The 21,396-nt window shown below is 37.2% G+C and overlaps 1 protein-coding gene across 2 annotated transcripts in view; it reads left to right on the top strand.

Annotated features, from left to right (window-relative positions):
• LOC118852248 (gamma-secretase activating protein) overlaps window positions 1–21,396 on the top strand; it is a 116,489-nt gene that overhangs the window by 25,903 nt on the left and 69,190 nt on the right. For both annotated transcript variants that reach the window (XM_036761944.1, XM_036761943.1), the window contains exons 7-13: window positions 3,025–3,094; window positions 4,223–4,272; window positions 6,441–6,545; window positions 6,773–6,832; window positions 7,781–7,824; window positions 10,589–10,674; window positions 19,264–19,341. In XM_036761944.1, coding sequence (XP_036617839.1) covers window positions 3,025–3,094; window positions 4,223–4,272; window positions 6,441–6,545; window positions 6,773–6,832; window positions 7,781–7,824; window positions 10,589–10,674; window positions 19,264–19,341 — 493 coding nt within the window. The remainder of the gene's footprint in view (window positions 1–3,024; window positions 3,095–4,222; window positions 4,273–6,440; window positions 6,546–6,772; window positions 6,833–7,780; window positions 7,825–10,588; window positions 10,675–19,263; window positions 19,342–21,396) is intronic.

Genomic DNA, 21,396 nt, shown 5'->3' with positions numbered 1-21,396 from the left:
TTGCACCTAATTTGTATAAAATAATTACTCTTTTTACCTGTTCCTAAATGGTTTTACTTTTTAAAATCATATCATACTCAGGTCTACCCCAATCTTTCTTATGGACTACCCAGTTACTAATAACAATCTTGGTATACATTTTACGTTTCTTTATATAAAAGGTAAATGGTCTGTCCTTATAGAGTCCCTTGTAATTAATCTTTGATATGTACCTTATATTTTTCTTGGATCTTATATGTCAAATCTATTAAGTTCAGGTTTTTTTTTTTAAACAAAATCCTGAAAGTCTGATAATTCATTAACTATCCATTTTTTTTTTCATTCAGGATTATGCTTAACTTTTCTGGGTATGATATTTTTGGCCACAACCCCACTTCTTTTGCTCTTCATTATATAGTATTCTAAGACCTGTGGTCTTTTATTGTTGCCACTGTCAGGACTTGTGTGATTCTAATTGTGGCACTGCCATATTTAAATTGCTTTTTTTTCTTGCTGTTTGAAATATTTTATCCTTGAGCTGGGGGTTTTGGAATTTGACTAGGATATTCCTGTAGCTTTCCCTAGTAAAATCTCTTTCAGGTGGTGATTGGTGAATTTTTTCTATTTGTACTTTCCCCTCTTGTTCTAATGCTTCAGGACAATTTTCTTCAATTATTTCTTGTATTATTGTACCAAGATTCTTTTTTTTATCATAGCTTTAAGGTAGTCCAATTATTCTTATGTTTTTGCTTCTTGATCTGTTCTCTAGATCAGTTGTTTTTCTTATGTTTCACTTTCTCTCCTATTTTTTTCATTCTTTATATTTTGTTTTATTATTTGTTGGTCTCTTATAACTTCACTGGCTTCTCCTTGCCCAATTCTAATTTTCAAGGAGTTGTTTTCTTCTTTAAGACTCTGGATCTCCTTTTCTAGTGGGTTGACTTTCTTTTCATAATCTTCTTGTTTTTCCTGGATTGGTCTTTTTTTAAAAAATTTTTCCTCAGTGTTTCTCATTTGATTTTTAAAGTCTTTTTAAAAGTTCTTCTATGAATTCTTTTTGGGCAGGTGATCATTTCATTCTACTCTTTTGGGGGGGGGAGAGGCTTTTTTTGTTTTAGTTTATTCTTCTGAAGATGAACCCACTCTTCTCTATTCCCACAGTAACTTTCTATGGTTAGATTCTTTCTCCTTTGCCTGGTCATTTAAAAAAAATCTGTAGCAGCTTTTTTTTTTGTAATCACCTCTAGTCCTGGGGTATGGGGGATGGTGCCTATCACCTTGGGTCCACCTTCATTTCTCCCTATAGCTTGGAACTGAAACCAAAAATTCTGGTCTCCTGTAAGTGCTCACAGACAGTGGTGTCCTGTGCACTCACCAGGAGTGTACTGGTTCCTTCTTGCCCAGGGCCATGTGTCAGCAGCACAAGCAGATCTGGCATTCCTTATCAGTAGAGGTTCCCTCAATCTTCCCTGGCTCAGACTTGGACTCTGGACACTGTGCTGGAAGTGAAAGTTCCTGTGGCTGTGGCTGGGGCTGAGGTTACCTCCCCACCCAGCTTGCCCCGGGGCTAGCCCGGAGGTGTTTTCTCTTCATAGGGATCAACCTCTGTCCTGAGATTTTTCTTCTGATCTTCTACAATTGTCCTAGGAGGACCTCTGTTCTGCCCCAATTCTTGTTTATTTTTATTGCTCTATTTTTGCTCTGAGGAGATATTTTATCTTGTCTGTGGAGTAAATCTGGAGAACTTGGAATTTTCTGATCTACTCCACCATCTTCCCAGAATCCTCTCTTTCCTGCTCATTTTAGAGATGAGGAAACTGAGGCAAACAGGGTTAAGTGACTTGCCCAGGGTCACACAGCTAAGAAGTGTCTGAGGCCAGATTTGAACTCAGATATTACTGACTCCAGGCCTGGCACTCTATCCATTGTACTACTTACCTGTCCCCTTTCCTTCTTTTAGGTCCCTTTGTTTTAGTTCTTTTTTTTCTGACTTCCTAGTTTTCATTTATAGTCAGACATTGTGGGGTGTGTGTGTGTGTGTGTGTGTGTGTGTGTGTGTGTGTCTGCTCTCTGAGTCAGAGGAAAGAGAGAGAGAAGAGAAAGACAGAGACAGAGGGGCATATATTTAGAGAAAGAGAGATTGAGAGAGAGCGAGAGCCAAAAGACACAGAGACAGATCTTTCCTTTGCACAGGTGCCAACCCTATTCCTCTTTTGTTTAATTTCTTCTTTATGCCATATGAAGACTAATATGTCTTACTCATACTCACTTTTGGCCTTGTACATCATACAACAGAAGAAGTACAGTGGCTTCTGCTATAGTTTCTTACTAGTCCTTTGTCTTTTCCTTCAATCATAAGGAATTTGGGGAGAGAGAGGGAGAGGCAGGGGAGGAGGGAGGAGGGAGAGGAAGGGAGAGGGAAGAGGAGGAAAAGAGAGGAAGAAGAAGAGAATGACAGAGTGAGAGTCTGTATCTGTATTTTCTAACTATATCTTCCTCTGATATTAAGTCCTAAAACTAGCTCTTAAATAAATAGATTTTGTTGGGTCCTCAAGAGAACAACCACTTACTATTCAGAATATTCACCTTTTGGTTGATTAGAGGTAACAGACTCCATATAAGTAGAACCTAACTTAGTATAAATATAGAATTCTAGGATTTAGAACTGGAAGGAAACTTAGTGGGAATCAGTCCAGTCCCCTTATTTTATAGCTTGGAAAATGGGGACCAAGAGAGGTGAATGAAATAAATGCTTTGGGAATAATTAAATGTTGATCATTTTTACAGTTAATAAGGAGCAGCACTGGGACTTAAACCCAGGTGTTCTGATTTTTTTAAATCACTAGTTTTTTTTTTCTATTGTACCATATTCGGCTTCCCCCTCTTCCCAATATAGTCATTGCATTTTGTGTGTATATCCTCTAAATATATTTCATGGTCATAAATAAGTTCTCTATCTGGCAGAACACTGATCAGATGCTACTTTTGGAATATCTGTGCTAGTAAGGCAGTTGCTTATGGTTTTGAATAATTTGCTTTTTACAGTTTCTCTACCCAATTGATGAAAAAAATCCTTTCCCAGAGAGCCATCTGTTACTGATTTCAGAAGAGAAATGTAAGTGTCTCCTTAGTTTTCATTGAGTACAACATCTTGGTTAAAAAAAAAAACACAACCATACAAGACCTATATATTAATGAAGCCTTAGAAATAAAAGTGACCTACTTGCTGAGCTTTTTGAGCTCATCTGGGTGGCTTATGCAACTAGGGATAATATCCCACTCCTTGGACGTAAATTTGATAGTAGAACTGATTTCCTGCAGAGGTGACTTTTCCTGACTGCTTATGATTGCCTCATCCTTTCTGTAGTTTTCTTACTTGGTGATGTGAGCTACTTGATCACATCTGAGAAGATGTGAAATTTTGGAGATTTCCTTCAAAATAGGCAAACATATTCGAGAATTTTATGCTATCAGCTTTACTGAATCTGCTGTTAGAAATAGAAGCTGTTGTCAGGAGGCAGCCAATATAGGCTTTTCTCTTGAAGGGTATGGGGTTGGGTTTGTGTGGAGCTGTCCCTTAGTGACCAGTGCACATATACATGATAGCAGGCTTTAAGAAAGGGTGCTAGAGGTGATCTAACTTGTTCACTGACCCACAAGTGACTATCCACGAGGTTATTTTAAAGCTGCGTGAAGGTTTTATCTTCATGAGACTGCTGCAGGTTAGATTTTTCCTCCTTCCCACAATTATCTTGTGAAATGGGGTTTTCCCCCAGAGGTATGTTAATTTGAGTGGTCTAGTTTTTTATGTATACATATATATGTGTATGTATGTGTGTGTATATATATATATGTGTGTGTGTGTGTATACATACATACATATATATAATCTGGAACTATACAGTGTTGTATAGTCTTTTTTCCAAGGTTGATGTGTGAATAATTGGTTAGTACTTCAGAGAGGAGCACAGCTAACATTAAAAGCATTATGCACTATGGACATTTCAGCACTGAGTAAATGCAGGGCTTGAAAGAGACCATGGGGCGGAAAAGGGCACTGTTTTTAATTGAGCATTTATTGTGAGGGCACCATCTGGAGTTGGACTGCTTTGTGTCCTGTCATTTAATCTGTATTCCCACAGGGCTTTGTTCATAACTGCTTCTGTGCCAAATCATTAACTGGAAGCCTTAGTTCTATTTGTCATAAATATTGAATTTTGCTTCCTTTTTAATTTTTTCTAAGATATTGAACAATTTCATATTCAAGTCTTCAGGGAAGACGAAAATAGGGTGGTAAGTACTTGAACCCTTCTCTACCCCTGCAATTCAAAATTCTTTCATAAACAATTCATTCCTATCATTATATAAAAAAGACAGAGTTAAACTATTGGGATATAAAAATCCTTTGAAGTTTTAGCCTATAGCTTTATATAATGATGGTGATGACATTAATTGTTGGCATTTATATAAAGCTTTAAGGTTTGCAAGTTATTTTATAAATAATTTCTCATTTATTTCCGTCACAAACCCTGAGGAAAAAGGTACTAATATCCCCATTTTCCAGATGAAGAAACTAAGGTAGACAGAAGTTTAAGTGACTTGCCCAGGGTCACATAGCCAGTAAGTATCTGAGGCAGTATTTGAACTCAGGTTTTCCTGATTTTAGGTCCAGTGCTCTATTCACTTGTGCCACCTAGCTGCATTTTACTACCAAGGAAAGTCATATCCCAGAGTTTTCATCTGAAAGGGATATAAGCTGTCAGGAAGCATCATGATACTATGGAAAGGGTGCTGAAGTTAGTCAATGAACATAGATTTGAATTCTGCCTTTGGAACTTGTCTACCTTCTTCAGGCCTCAGTGTCCATATCTGTTAAAAAGGAAAAGAAGGGGTTGGACTAGATGACTTTTTAGATCCTTTCTACCGCTAAATCTAAGATGCCATGATTTCCCTCAAATGGGCTACAAACTCATAGGTTTGACTAAATGAGGATACTCATAATAGAAGAAGTAAGAATAATAACTAATGCTTACATAGTGCTTCTAGGGTTACAAAGTACATTACATATATTATCTTGTATGATTATCACAACAGGTCTGTGAAATATATACTGTAAATATTATTATATACATTTTACATATGTGGAAATGGAATCACAGAAAGGTTAAATTGGTTACCTAGTTAGGAGGTGTTGGAGGGGGATTTGAACCCAGGTTTCCTCCTGACTCTAATTGCATGCTCTTTCTACTATGGCACCTCTGTTATTTACAGAGAACTTGGAAATTAGCCTGGGATGCCCAAGACTGGGAGGAAATGTGTCTGGTATCTACTTGTCTCTTGCAGAATGCTTTCTTCATTAGCTAGGAGATGAGAGGAAGCCACTGAGGCAATCATTGCTCCATTCAGCCTGTCTCCAGGCTGTGGGTACCCCAGACTATTCTCCTATCCTCCTTAAAAGATGCAGCATGTTATAGTGGATGGAACACTGGACTTCAAATAGGCAAAACCTTTGGTTTCAACCTCACATCCCCCATATTAGCTCCTGAAGAGAAATTCATCCCAAAATTGAAGTATGAATATACGTGAAAATACAGGATAGCTATTTTCAAGCTCCCCCACTTTGGTTGTCCCTTTAGACTATTTCTACTCTTGTTCTACCTGCCCCCATGTAGCTTACTCTGAAGCCAGAAGGGTAAATTGGGATGGGAGGTGACAGTTATAGAAATGCTGTAATTGCTATGAGGTAGCACTCTAGAATACGGTGATCCTCAGACTTTTTGGTCTCAGGACCTCTTTATACTCTTAAAAACTGTTGAGGATTCCTCTCTCCCCCAAGAGGTTTTGTTTCTATAGTACTTATTTATTAAACATTTACTATATTATAAATTAATATGTCTCAGTATTATTATGAAAATTGTTTTGACCTTGTAGACCCCTTGGGATACCAGGACTACATTTTAAGAACCACTGGTATAGTAGAAAGAAACCTGGATTGTTAATAAGGAGACCTGAGTTTGTGGCTTACTTCATCATCTAACCCCCTGAATGGGTTTGGAGAAATCACTTAACCTCCGTTTCTTTGTCTATAAGATGAAGAGGTTGAATTAGATGACCTCTCTGGTACTTTCCTGTGATGTAATTCTGTATTGTTCTGGATAAGTCTTGGATTGTTGCTGTGAGCATGCTTGCCTCTCCTTTGCCTTCAAAAATGGCTTCATTAGGTTATATAGGAGGTCTGAATCACCTACTGACTTACAATGGGTGTGGCCTGGCCCAGATGCTTCTCTGTAAAATGAAAATGATGATGAAGTCCTATCTGAAGGAAGAATTGGAAGGAATTATTAATGAAATATTTAAGAGCAATTTTTTATCCATGAGATTCTTGATTGCTGATGCCAGTTATCATTTTTCTTTTTAAAAATAGTTATATAAGGTCTAAAAAAAACCTTTTACCCCATCAGGTGATTCGAAATTCTGGTCACCTTCCAAGAGACAGAGTTGTTGAAGACTTTGTTTGGGCCCAATGGGATATGTCAGAACAGAGATTATACTATTTCATCCTGAAGGTAAAAAAAAAAGAATCTAGTTGGCATTTTCTTTTTTCTATATAAAAGTTTGTATTCCTCATGATTATTTCTTTTAAGCTACATTATTTAGAGATGTAGTTCTGTCAAAAAGTGGTAAAAATGTTCTCTTCCTCGTTGTATCTGTCTGCCTCTTTAGTTTTCAATGGTGACCTCTCTTGTTGTATCTCACTTCATTAATTTTGATCATAAATTGGCTTCTCTTTTAGAAATCAGAAAGTATCTTAAAGTGTATCCAGTTTTATGCCAACGAGAATTTTAACTTAATAGTAAGTCCAGCCTTTACTTATATATTTTCCTTCTAAGTGAAGTGTAGTAGATTGCATTTCTGAACTACCAGTGATATTATAAAACAGTATTTAAGCATTAAGGAACTGGTCAGACAGCTAGAGAACTTTCCAGGTGGGGTTATGTGTTAGATAAAGAAAAGAATCAAAGAGGTTAGTAATAAAATATACTTTAAGCAGTCAGAGTATCTCAGGTCTAAGAGTAGGGTTAGTAAAAAATGAGGATATAGTTGCTACTCTTAAGTGGTTAAATATCTTTATATTTACCCTCAGAATGAACTGGGGACATTAGCATAGTGGTGGGAAACCATGTAAACGTATATAGGTTAATCAGAAAAAATGCATCACTAATTCAAACGTTATGTAACATCATTTCTCATGAAGCAAACGCTTGGTTAACATTACAGTCAAGGAATAATAGTTGAACTGTTGATTGAGATTGTATTCCATGGGTATTATAGTGGCATAATAGTTGATCCTGATATATAACCTTGCTAAAAATGTACTTTATTAGTTCTATTCAATTTCTAAAGTCATGCTGACATTGCCACAGAGGTATACTATTACAGACACTACCTATTCCTCCAGTGGCCTATTATGAGTCTTGTATGGCCACAGCATTCCTTGGGCTCTTTAAAGGAACCCCCTTTGAAAAGATTCCTAGAAAAGGTTTGTCAAGTCTGATCTTAAAAGATAGAAATGAACCCATTATGAAAAATGCATTAGGCTGTGATTATAAAGAAATAAAAATTAAAAAAAAAACTTAACAGGCTTTTTGTGATTGAACTTTTTTGAATAAGATGACTAAGTTGGAATTGCTCAGGTGTTTACGAAGGTAGCCTAAGTTGTCTGAAGATACTATGCTTTCCTTTCCTTTTGTTAATATTATTTTTTGTTGCTTCTTTTTAACCCCTACCCCTGATTTTCAAGTTTGAAGTTCCCTTGGACATTTCGTTTGGTGACACTGGATTAACGTAAGCAGTTCATGGATTACTTTTGAATTTTTAATAGATAAGTGGACAAAATGATTCATGTTCCTACCTTCCCTCTAGATTGAAGGATACTTAAGGTCGGGGTCATATTTTATTTAGTCCCTGTGATACTTAGTGCAGTTCCATGACACCCAAATGACATGTGGTAAGTGTTGAATTGTAGCTTATCACAAATACAGGACTTTCCTGAAACATGTCTGTGGAATAGTAGGGAAGACAAAAGTTTTCTTTGTGGGGAAAATCTACTTCTCTATTATTCTTGATGAATGATCATAGTTAAATTAACCACTGTATCCAAGAATGGATCTCAAAGTTCATAACTGTAAAGTTAGTCACACTGATTTACAGGGTCCTTCTGATTCTACGAAGTATTTCCATGTATTTTGATCTATGGAGGTGTTTCTTTTTTCCCCTGTGATTGAGGGAAGAGCTTCATATCCATGCTGATCATCAAATGGTCAGAAGTAAGCTATGGTTTTTTTTTAAAGTTTTATTGATTACTTTTGATTTTATGTAACAGCAGTGTCTTTAAATCTCCCCCTTCTTATTGGCTTTGTAACAAAGAAAATCAATTAAGCAAAAATACCACATTGTGTCCCTTGTCTCTGCTTTGACAAGAGAGGCAGGTTTCATTCTTTGTTCTTCAGAACTGTTTTTGGTTTTCAGTTAAGGAATAAGTCATATTTAAAACAAAGGAACAAAACTCTATCCTCCTTATTGTCCAAGAGTATGATGCATGTCATCTGACTTTGGCTTCTGAGCAGAGCTGGGACAATGTGGGGCAACTGTAACATGCAGAGGGTACAGCGGACAATACCTTTTCACTTTTTTTCCTTATAAATGCCATGTTTTTAATGTCAGGAATCCCACTTATTATATAGGTATTAATTTTGTGAAAAGTCAAGTTGTATGTATGACAATGAAGGCTGAACTATTCCTTTAGGCACCAACACTGAGTGCTTGTGAGTGTGTGTGTGCCTGTGTGCACAGAGTTTGCCAAACTAGCCTAGAGCACAGAAATTCCTCTCCTAGCTTTTATTCTTTTTTTTAAAATCTATCTTCTCTTTTACCCAAAAGATAGAATGGCATGAATGTACATGTGATGGAAGGAGATATGATAGGCATCTAAAAGAATTTACACAAGGGTACCTACACATACTAGAACTGTCGCCTTGAATTAGAATCACGATAAATCTAAGCAGCATTACATTTTGCTAGTAGTAGGGTTTTTTTTAAATATATGAGAGTTTTTGATTCTGCTTCAGTCAGAACATGAAGATGATTTCTCTCTCCTTTTTTCTTGACATGCTGACCTCGTTGCATGTTATTACCAAGTCCAGTTTGTATTTTAGGGTGAGAAAAGAAATACCACAATCACTTGTATTTAGCGGCACCCCATAGAAACAGGAATCACTAGAGTACTTTTGCCTTTAGAGAAAAAAGTGGTAATCTAAATATTTGGGGGCTCAGATTTCTCCATTTGGTGGATAATATGCTGTTTTCTCTGGAATTAATTAGTTTCATCTATGCTGGCTTTTAGATAGGTTACTTCCACTGTAAAATTCATCTTCTCTTTTGAGAAGTCTTAGTGTGTTAACTCACTGACAATTGCCTATTGTTAATAAAAGGAAGCTCTATGCAAATGAAATGATTTCATTCTAAAAGTCAACATTCCCACCCCTCCACTCTTATTGAGCCAAATCATAGGGAAGAAAGAAAAGACAGATAGAGTTAGGAATATTGTGGGGACTACCTAGAAACCTTTTATGGTACTTCTTCCCCTTTTTATAAACCCCATAGTGTTATTCATTGTATTTAGGGAAATCTTTTTTAAAAATGTTTGAACAAAGATAAGTAAGAGAGATAAAAAAAAATCAAAGTGAAAAACCAACCCATCATTTTTGTCATGAAGTGAGAAGGTTGTATTACTCTTTCTGAATAATTAAAGATAGGCATACTTTTAAAAAAACGTGTCTGGAAAAGGAGTGAAGTATTTTTAAAAAGCATCTGAGGTAATTTAGCATGAATGTTTTCACTGATTGACATAAACTACTATCAAGAAATTGTCACTGGATGTCTTCTTTAAGTTCTAAAATAAAACCATTTTCCCTAGCTCTTACGAGACAGCTACATGGCTCATTGAATAGTGCTGGGTTGGGGGTCAGGATGACCTGAGGTCAAATGTGGCCTCAGATACTTACGTAGCTATGTGGCTTTGGGCAAGTCTCTTCACCTTTATTACTTCAATTTCCTCAACTGTAAATAATAGCACCTGCCTCCCCAGGGTTGTTATGAGGGTCAAAAGAGATCATATTTATATAGTGCTTAGCACAGTGCCTGGCTTATAGAAGGCACTTAATAAACTTTTGTTTTCCTCCATCCTTCCTTCTTACGCATAAATAGGTTACTCAGAGCAGTTTACTGTTGCTTCTTCAGGGATGCTTAGGGTGAAGGAAGTAACAAAACTAGAATGAGTGAGCGCTAGAGTTAGAAGAGACCTGATTGATCCTCTGGTCCAAGTTCCTTATTTCCTAGGTGAGTGTGGGAGACCTGAGGCTCAGAGCTGTTAAGTGATTTGCCCTCTTTGATCACAGAGGTAATTCGTGGCTGAACCAGGACTACAACCCAGTGCCCCTGATTTCTTCCTGCTGTTACATTTCAGTGATCATCCATAACTTGCAGGAAGAAACACAGTGTATTCTGTGAAAGTGTTTGCAATATTTTCTGTTCCTTTTTTTTCTCTTAGGCTTGTGAATTTTGGGTGTGAAGATTCTCAAAAACGAGAAATGTTATCCAGAGATCTGAATCTACGTGTTTTTACCAGTCATACAGGTAGTACCAGGTTTATCTTTACCTTTGCTTTTAGTCACCATAATATATGTATACTAGAGTTCTCTAAAAATCATCACATTGCTGACTCATGGTTTTCAAAAAAGAAACTATATTAGAATAATATTATAATATAGTTCATTTTAGTATGAATTTGAATATAATCAAACTTATGTCAGAAACAAAGCTTTAACTTTTTTAACACTAGCATTCTGCCAGTCTTGTTGTATTACTATGATTAACGCAATATCACAGTGTCCAAAGAATTAAAAATGAGTATTACACAAAGGAAATGTGGGATAGAAAGAAAAAGGTGGGCTGGTTGTATATTGGGGGTGAAGGACTATAGGTGCATTTCCAGAGCTCTCCATTGGCACCCTTGTAATGTCAGGAGAAGACATAATGTATGGGCCTTGTGTAGTCAACTTACTGGAAGCCATGGACAAAAATCAAGCTGGATGGGCAGGTATGGGTGAGTTGAAATCCATGTTTTTGGAGGGAGATTCCAAAGGGATGAAATCCCAGATCCATTGAGAATACTGAATACCAGACAAAAGACAACAGAAAAGGAAGGTATGAGCAGGTTGTAACGAGAAACTTGAAAGAGGAGTTGAGGTAAAGGGATGTCATAAAGTTGGTCTATACTATAGGCAAAGAAGACGATGCCCTTACTAGTCAATGGTGATAACAGATGAATTGTCCAAGTGTTCTTTGGTTTTCTTTTAAATATCAGAAGCAAGAATATCATCCCTTCCTCCCTCATCCATCTTGGTGTGTGGGACCCCAGCCAGTTGAATTTAAGAGTTCATACAGACAAGAGTTCTACAGGAAAGCAGCTGTGAATGCACTATAATAGGGCTGTCTAACCTTAGGTTTTTATTGAAACAATAGATGACATATTTTGATTTGCCATTTTAGTGAGAGCTCTGCAGTAGCTAGGCTTTGTTTACTAAAGCATTTATGTAAATTTCTATGCTTGTGGGTGGGCTGTATAAATCACACTGAGGGCCACATGTCACCCGCGGGCTACATTTTGGACAGTCCTGGTCTATAATATACATCACTGGAGAGAAGGTTCAAATCAGTGAGAGCACAGATACATTTTAGTATGCCAAATTATGTCCCCTCTTCCAAAGATAACTTTCTATAGAACAGATGTGTTGTCCTTAAGTGAAAGTGAACTATCATTAGACTATTGTATGCTTTGCATTATTATTCAAGTACTAGTGATGGATCTATTTATACATTCTTATCTGATACCCCTTATCAGAGGGTCACACTTTGAGGGGAGGGGTAGAGACAGGAACTCTTTATTTCTCCCAGGCTGGAAGTACAGGGCTTACTCACAGGCTTGTCCCGTTGTGATTAGCATGGGAGCTTTGACCTGCACTGTTTATGACCTGGGTTGTTTTTCCCCTCCTTAGGCAACCTGGTGGCTCCCCTGCTTTCAGGCAGTCATCATGTTAATGTCAAACTTATTGAGGATACTCAATCAGGATAACCCACTGTAGCTCAGAATGCTTGTGTTCAAGAGATCCACCAGCTTCTGCCTCTACTGGTAGCTGAATTACAGGTGTTCACCATAATGGGCTTGGGCATGTGTTTTGTAAGACAATCTGTGATCAAGAGTCAGAGTGAGACTAACTTAAAATTAAATAAACTTTGTGAAAATTAAACCCACTATTCTTTAAGAATACAGTGCTCTGCCTAACTGATCCATTAATGAAAGATTGATATAACAGGGTTACTTAGGGCTAAGATGGGAAGATGTGGATCTAGAAATAGGTATGAATGGCAAGCCCCAAAGAAGAATCATTAAGGGTTCAACATCAGCTTTAAAGGTCTCTAGTGGAGTACCCTGGGCTCTCTGTTGTTTAACATTCTTATCACTGACAGAAGAAAAGGCATAAATGACATATTAATTTACTTTGCAGATGGCTCAAAGCTTAGAGAGATAGCTAGCATGTTGGATGACAGACTCAGGAACTACAAAGAATTCCATAGGTTAGGATGTTGAGCTGAATCTAACAAGATGAAATCTAATAGGAAGAAATGTAAAGTCTTACATTTTTTATAAAGGCTAAAAAAATCAATTTTACAAGTACAAGAAGGAGGAGCTTTGGCTCAACATTACTTTTTAAGAAAAACCAAGTGTTTTAGTGGGCTACACACTTAGTATGAGTCAAAAGTATAATGTGACAGCCAAAAAAGCTAATATAATGGTAGGCCACCTTAAGGAAGGCATACTGTTTAGGATTAAGGAAGTGATTATTCTGTTGTGTTTTACCCACCTCAGGCCACAGTTGTAGTCATTTCTGGGGCCCAACTTTTTGGAAAGAGATAGATAACTTGGCGAGCATCTTGAGATGCTCTCAACTAGAATTATGACGAGCTTTGAGATCTTGCCGCATGAAGTTTGGTGATAGAACTGAGGATCTTAAGCCTGGAGAAAACACAGTTTGCAGGAAATATAATAACTGTTTCCAAATAATGGAAGGTCTGTCATGAGGAAAAATGATTTGATGAATTCTGCTTGGGCAGAACTAGAGACAAAGAGAAGTTGCAAAAAGGCATATTTAGGTTTGACACAAGGAATCACTCCCTAAAAATCAGAGTTGGCAAAATGTAGAGTGGGCTACTTCATGAGATAGTTCTTCTTCATGAAAGGACATCAAATAAGAGCCTAATGGCCACTGGTCAGTGACACTGTAGAAGAAAACACTAGCAAATAGAAACTAACACTTGTATAACACTCTTCAGTTTTGGAAAGCACTATATGCTTTATTATTTCGTAGATTCTTGTTCAGATAGAAGTTGGATTAGATGGCCTCTGAGATTTCTTCCAACCCTGAAAGTCTGTCATACTGTATTAACCCTTTATCCTTTTGTCAATGTTATGTGAAAATGCCTATATTTGATAAATAGTGCTCTAAAACTTTCTGAGACATTTCTTCAATCTTTAAGGATCTGAAATTTTATCAGTATGGGTACTCCCTCAAGTGATTTCAATCTCAGAATCTCTCTATAACTTTGTAAATGGCCTTTGAGAATTTCTGTTGCACCTCACCCCCAAAAATGACGTTATAACTGACCCATTGACGAGCCTCTCAAAATTTAGCTAGGTTGATGCTCTGACAACAGACATGCAGTCTTTCACCAGGTTTGTTCTTGTTGTCTTTCCATCCTGGCAGGATTTCCAGAGTTTATTTTTCACTGGCTTCGTCTTCAAGGATATATACATAACATGATGAATCAATGGAGTGAGACTTAAATGAAGATTCTGAAACAAATGCTACTGCAGATTGCTAGCAGTATTAGTAACATTGCCCCCTTGTCCCTGTTTACTCCTCTAAAGGCACTAGGACTGAGTCCAGGGCACCCTCTGTAGCCATTATCCGGGGAAACAGGGAAACCCGTATAAAGATGGGCACCAACTGGTTACCAGCGTCAGCTGGTAACTAACTGCTACTAATGAGCTGGTAAGCCCAAGAACCCTGGCAATAACACTCCCCAGGTCACCAGCTCTATTTTTGTACCAATCCTTCCAGTTGTTGTCCAAGGGAGCAACCCTTGTAGAAATGAGACCTGGGAGCTGCCTCTCTGAGAGCTGTAGTTTCCACCTACTTAGCAGCCATCCCTATTAAAGACTTAGGAAAAAAAAACCAGATCCTGCCACCAAAGTCCTTGACACTGTCAGGTGGCTCATCATCCAAAAAATATGATTTTTATCAATGGAAATGACCCTAAAGAATATGCATTACCAGCTGCTTTGCCAGCATACCACTGGACCTTTACATCTGCCTTGTAATTAAAAACCTTCTATATGTATTGTCTTGCCCTATTAGAATGTGAGGTCCTTGAGTTCACAGGCTTTCTCCAGTGATGAGAACAGTGTGCTTTGTAGCATAGTCAATATTTATTAATTTTTTTCATCAATTTGTCCTTCGTAAGTTGTTGAATATTCAGTTCATCTGTTAGAAACTTCCACGTAGTTTGTCAAAAGAGCATGAAAGCTGCATTTTGGGGAAATATTCTCGTTACGGTACAACTTATTTCAAACTTTACACATGCCATAATTGAAACCCAATGTATGACAGACATCAAGTATGTTGTACATTTTTTTCCTGTGATCATGGTATGGTATTGGAATAGCCATTGTTTAGATTCTTCCAGCCTAATGTTGGAAAGCTAAGGAATGTTTCTCTGTGTACATGTAATAAGCAAGATGAGAGGGAAAAGAGACTATCCTAAAGGCATCTGCCTAAAAGCTGTATTTTTAAAGAGTAAATAGTGACATCCCTTAGCTGTCCTCAACATTCCTTATTTGGATGACTAATTTACCACCTGCCTTTCAGCAATGTGTGGAGTTAAACTGCTTTCTACGGTTCTTTTAAAAATAACCTCTGTGATGTGTTTTTTCTTTCTTTCTTGAATTCTGAGGTGGTACTTTCCTGATTCAATTTTTCTATTTTTATTGTCTACTGCATGATTTTATAAACGGGCTACTACATGCCATTTCGTATTGAGTAAGATGCTTGATAAGTTTAGATGGCATGAGCTGTGAATGAGTCTGCTTTTTCCTCTCTCTGTGTCTGTGAGAGAAGAAAATGTGCCCTGTTCTCCACAACCAACCCTGGAGACAGAATGCCGCCTATGTCAAATGGGATGCTTCCAGATTGGCTAAGATCAAGCACTTCTGAGAATCCACTTTTGTTTTCCAACCAAGGGAATGAAATGATGAGTTGTCAGTTCAGAGGTTCACAGAAGGCCTTTTCAAATGATCTGTTTTGTGTATGTGGTTAAAGAATCACTTCCTGAGAGATGGCGAATTGGAAAAGGATGGGACAAAACAGGTGGTCTGGTCCATCATGTCCAAGTCCAGTGTAGTTATCTACAAAATAATAAGCTTAATTCTTCTCTGCATGCACACGAATGAATATAAATTCCCTAGTCACAGAAGGGAGGAAACTCTCATTCCTTTCCTCTAAAGTATTTAGCTCTAAAATGAAATTTAACTAAGGACTGAGTCTATTTTAATAGCCAATAATCTGCTAACTAAATCCCTCTTGAGGCACCTTCTACTGGAGAGGGATGGATAGAAAAGAACTCCAATCCTATATCACTTTCACAAAACTCAAAGGGCTGCCTTTTATTAATTCTCATAAAATTGGTTCTCTGGTTCCTGGGTAAGAAATTACATTGATGTTTTGATGTTTTATGCAGCTTGCTATAATTGTTTCAAATGATGATATCCTATGAAAAATTAATATTGTAAGTTCTTATTGTTAAAAAATTACTCCCTGATAGCTAGCTGGTTTTGGTATTTTTTCATGATCTTCTTCCTCAATGTAAACTTATAGCACATTCACAAGGTACAAGGGATTCATCAAGAAGCTTTGCCTCTCGAATTATGACTTCTCTCCCTGCCTCAATTTTTTCATGAATAGCAAATTTATGGTAGATTAACGTAACTGGGTCACCCTGAGGTAGCCACTGTTTTGTGATTTTGGGTGTCCAAATACCATTTCCTTTAATCATTAAGTAAGTACAGATATTTGAGTCATGTTCCTGTTCACAGTATGGTAATTACGCCAATGTGTTACATTGGTTGTGGTGGTGATAAGCAGCAAGATTTCCCTGTAGTTGTTAATGTTCTTTCACTCTCAAATTATCCTGGTAATACTTATCTGTGGACATGTTGTATCCTGAGTTGAATATATACTCCTTGGGAGCAGGAACTAGTTTTTATTTTGTCTTTGTATCTCCTGTGCCTTCTATGTGGTCCCTGTCAAACAAATGTTTATTGGGATGGATTGTGACCTACTCAATAGATCTAGATCTCTTAATATTAAAAATTAGCATCAAGGAATTTTCAGTGGGCATATTTTCCTTCTGCCACATTTTAGCATCACTCCAAATATCTGACCTGCCTCAGAATAATGATGAGAGGAGTGACGGTTTTTAAGAAGGATTTTTGAGAACTTTGCAAAAGAAAGCATTGCACAAATGCAGAATTAGTTGGAGATTCTTGGTGCTGTAATACGTTGGTGTAATTACCATACTGTAAACAGGAATATGACTCAAATATCAGTTTTGACATAATGATTAAGGGAAAGGTATTTGCACATCTTTTCTTGTTGTTCTCTCTCTTTTACCTCAATGTAGCATATATGGTATAAGGCCTTAGTCATTATATGTTATTGGTGAAGAACTAGAAGTGTGAAGCATCCACCTCTTTGGGTTCCTTGGATATCCCAGAAGCAAAAAAGGGATGGTGGGGGAGGGGCGGAGCATTGCAGCAACTGTTGGGAAGAATCTGGGGCAAAGCTCAAAAAATAGGCTTGGTGGTCACAAGTAATCAGTAGGATTTGTAAATCTGGATAAAAGCTGAATTCCTAAAATGATACGGGCTATGAAGAATAGAAAGGAGCAGGTAGCAAATTCATGGATCAGGGATTCAAAGGTAAAAGGTCTAACTTTAACTTTCTACTACTATACTCTATGACTACCTCGTTTATGTTCTTATCAGATTGCTTATCAGATGGCTAGCTCACATATTGGGTGATAGGGTGAGGATCCAGAAAGTTCTTGATAGTCTAGAACAGTAGACTAAATCTAATAAGATAAAATTTGCTAGAGGTGGAGGCAAAGTCCTATACTTGGGTTAAAAAATTTCTTCAATTTCACAAGCACAGGATCTGTGGCCAGATGACAGTTTATGTGAAAAAGATCAGAAGGCTGTAGTGGTTTGTAAGCTTGATATGAGTCAACCAAGTGGCATGGCAGTAAAAACAAAACAAAACAAAAAACAAAAAAATTCTTCGATTGCATTGAGAGGCATAGTATTCAGGACACAGGAAGAGATAGTTTCATGTAGCTTGCCCTGATCCAACCATGTCTGAAGGATTGTGTTCAGTTCTGGGAACTATATTTTAGGAAGTGCATTAACAATCTGGAGGGTGTCCACAGGAAGGTTATTAGAATGGTGAAGAGGCTTGAGACCATAAAAGGACTGGTTAGATTGGATATTTAGCCTTGAGTAGAGATGAGGTATCTTAAATTATTTGAAGAGTTGACATATGGAAAATGGGGTAGACATATCCTATGTGGTCCCAGAGGGCAGGAGGAGGATAAAAAGCTTTCTAACAATAGAGCTTTAATGGACGGCCTTGGGCAGTGATGAGGCTGGATTTCTATAGAGGGGCCTTCAAGCAAAGCCTGCATGACCCTTTGTCTGGGCTAATGTCGAGGCAGTTAGTTCCCTTTCAGGTATGGCCTGGATTAGGTGGCTTCTAAGGTTCCTTCCAACTAAGAGATATATGATGCTTTGCCTTAGTCTGTCATAACATTACAAAAGAAGAAATTCCCTTTCATACTTATGAATGACTTTTAATAGAACTGATGGCAAATTTGTGTCTGTTATTTAACCATTTATATAAGTTATAAGGAGAGCTTTTAAAATACTTTTAACAAGAACATGTGGCATTTCTACAGTTCACTCTTCTGAAGGCATTTCTCTTTGGGCAAGGGTTTGGGAGCCTTTGAGTTCCTTTGGTGACCAGGCCAGAGAGAATATAAACACTTTACTGCTTTCTATTGCATAGGGCCTGTGAGTGCAAATGTAACTTTAAAATACAGAATATGAACACAGAATTGTAAAGTGGTCCAGTTAAAATGAAGTACAGAAACATCACACAAGTCAAGTCTTCTTGTAAAGAGAGAACAAAAGCCTCAGTTGTTGGAAGAGGCATTCAGTCTGTGCAACTTTTTTTTAAAGAAGAAAAAAACCAGAAAAAACCTCCAATAAGATTAATGAGTTGTGGCATAGAAGCAGATAGTGAAAATTCATCTTTTTTTCTCAGACTTAGAATAGATTTCCAAGATATGAAAAAAATCATGTGTCAGTTCACAATATTTGTTGAGTTCACTCGTTGTGTGAAGCATTATTCAAGGCACTGTGAAAAGTTAGAGGAAATGAAAAACATGAACTCAGTCATTATGTAGTATAATGATGGATGCAGCACAAACATGAAAATATAAAAATAAACCTAAAAGAGTCATATAAAAAGCTGTAAACTATATTTAAAGCCCCTCAACTAGCTTAATATTCATCAAAAATAATTGAATTTGTGGATTGTATGCAGTGGTGTGCTGATAAGTGTTTAAAAACTAGTTCTCAAAAATATACACACAACATACTTTTAAATTTAATCTGCATTATTAATATTTTCTTCATCACCTTCTTAAGTCTAGAAATCAGCAAAACGAGAAATCCAGCCTTGATTTGTAGCATATACCTATTTCCAAGGTGTAAGTGCTTACAATGGAAATTTAATAATCAGCTCTTGCAGGATGGTTCCAGCTGGCTCCATCATAACCTTGGTTGTATGTCTGTTTACTTCTTTCCAGCTAAGACTTATTTAACTAACGATTTCTGTCCAGATTAGAGATGCCCAGTGTAACAAAAGAGGATTTGTCTATAGAATGAGAAAACATCTAGAAAAGCATAATTTCAAGTAGTTTTGATTAACTGTGTATTGTGTAGTCTTCAAATCTGTTTGTACAAATCATTGTTTACTGTTTCCTTTCTAGGAAGTTTGTGTGTATGTTACAACAAGAAATTGGATGCTCAGGAGCGAGTTACGTATTCAGTGTTTTACCTCCATAAAGGTACTTTACTGGATGTTTGTAGAATAAATTAAATACCTACTATGTGCAGTGCATTGCCCAAGACTCTAGAGGAGACACCAACATAAATTAGATTACCTCAGGGGGTTGGTTTACAAATTAAATGGAAAGGAAGACATTTGTTAAACGTCTGCCATATGCCAGGCACTGTGCTCAGGACTTTACAAATAATATCTCATTTGATCCTCGCAACAACCTTGGGAGGTAGATACTATTATTATCCCAATTTTGCAGATGAGGACACTGAGTCAGACTTGCCTAAGTGACTTGCCCAGGGTCACACTGGTAGTAAGTGTTTGACCTTGGATTTGTGTTTATCCTGACTCCAGGCCCAGCTATCTGTCCTTTCCACTTATCTACCTCACTTTGGTAGAGGGTGATGACATATACAAGGATAAATATGACATTGGTTAGAGCATGTTAAATGTAAAAGAAGACATTGAACTTTGACAAACAAAGGAAAGATAATTTCTAGTTTTGTGAGAAATTGGAGGGGATGATGGGTCAGAAAAACCTTCATGGAAAAAGTAGTTATTCATGATGGGCCTTGCATAGTGTACTTGGAATAGGAATAGACATTTTGGGGTTAGGGGAAAAATGTGAGAAAAGGCTTGGAGGGAGGAAAACATAAAATAATAATAATAATAAAAATTGACACTTGTGTAACATGTTAAGATTTACATCTTCACAACACCCCTGGGAGGTAGTTATTCTTATCCCCACTTTACAAATGAGAAAAGTAGTGCTTGTGGAATTAACATGACTTTCCTATGTTTATGTAACTAGTATCAGAGCTAGGTGTAGTCCAGCAGCCTGCAAGTTTGTTCTTGGCCTATATTTTACTTTAATTTGTCTATTTTTCCAAAATAGTAGAAGGACCTTGAAGGTGGATTGAAAAAGTCTCATTATAAGCACGTTCTTTGGTCTTTCCAGTGTTTTCTAGTTTCTCAGTGTTGGTGGTTTTCATATTAATGAATAACAGTTCTCTGAAGTACATAAGAAGGAATATTCAGTTTTTGTTAATAATCCTTTGACCTTGCATAATTTCTTTTTGGACTGGAATTATGTTTCTTCAGATGTTGGGCCTACAAGTCATGCTAATAGTATTACTGTTCTTCAGAAAGGGAGTCTATATTTATTAATATAGTTAAATGCCATATGGACAACTAGGAGGCACAGTGGATAGAACACTGGGATAGTGGATAGACTCATCTTTCTGAGTTCAAATCCAGCCTCAAACACTTACCAGCTGTGTGACTCTGGGCAAGTCACTTTTGCCTGTTTGCCTCAGTTTCCTCATCTGTAAAATGGGCTGGAGAAGGGAATAAGGGCAAACCACTCCAGTATCTTTGCCAAGAATATCCAGACTAGGGTTACAAAGAGTGCTCAACTGAACAACAAAAAGTTGAATGCTACCAACAGCCTCCCGTGGTGGTGAATGATATAGGCTGGTCTTAAGAGTCAGAAAGGTTCTGGCTCAAGTCTCACATCTGGCACATGCTGGTTGTGTGACTCTGAACAATTTCTCAGTACTCTAGGCTATAAGTTTCAGAGCAGGTGCCAGCCTGCATTGGTAGAAGGAATTTTCTCATCTGGGAAGATAAATTAATTAATTTGACTGGCTCCATGTCCATATGGATAATTAAAAATTGATTTTTTTCGTCATCCAGTGTGTAATAGGTGAATTGGTCAGTTTGTTCCATCTTACAGGTAGGAAATCTGTGGCACAAAAGTCAGTAAATCAAGACATTTTTGAAACCTAGTCCAAAAATGTTTTCATTGGATTATTTTGGCAGATAAGTGTATATCTAGCTATCAGCTATCAATTTATAGGGAAATCAGTGCTAAGAAATATTACTAATATATATATCTTGTATATAGTACAGGTTATGGATAACTAATGATATATATGATATATATGGTAACTAATCTTTTTGTACTTATCTGCAAGGTTGCATTGGATCTAGCCATTCTGCAAGAGTTATATTACCATCTTAGCCTTGAAATCAATGCCAACAAACAAAAGAAATCCTTCTT

The sequence above is a fragment of the Trichosurus vulpecula genome, chromosome 5, assembly GCF_011100635.1.
Source record: "Trichosurus vulpecula isolate mTriVul1 chromosome 5, mTriVul1.pri, whole genome shotgun sequence".
In the NCBI taxonomy this organism is placed as follows: Eukaryota; Metazoa; Chordata; class Mammalia; order Diprotodontia; family Phalangeridae; genus Trichosurus; species Trichosurus vulpecula.
This window is presented reverse-complemented; position numbering and strand designations above follow the sequence as displayed.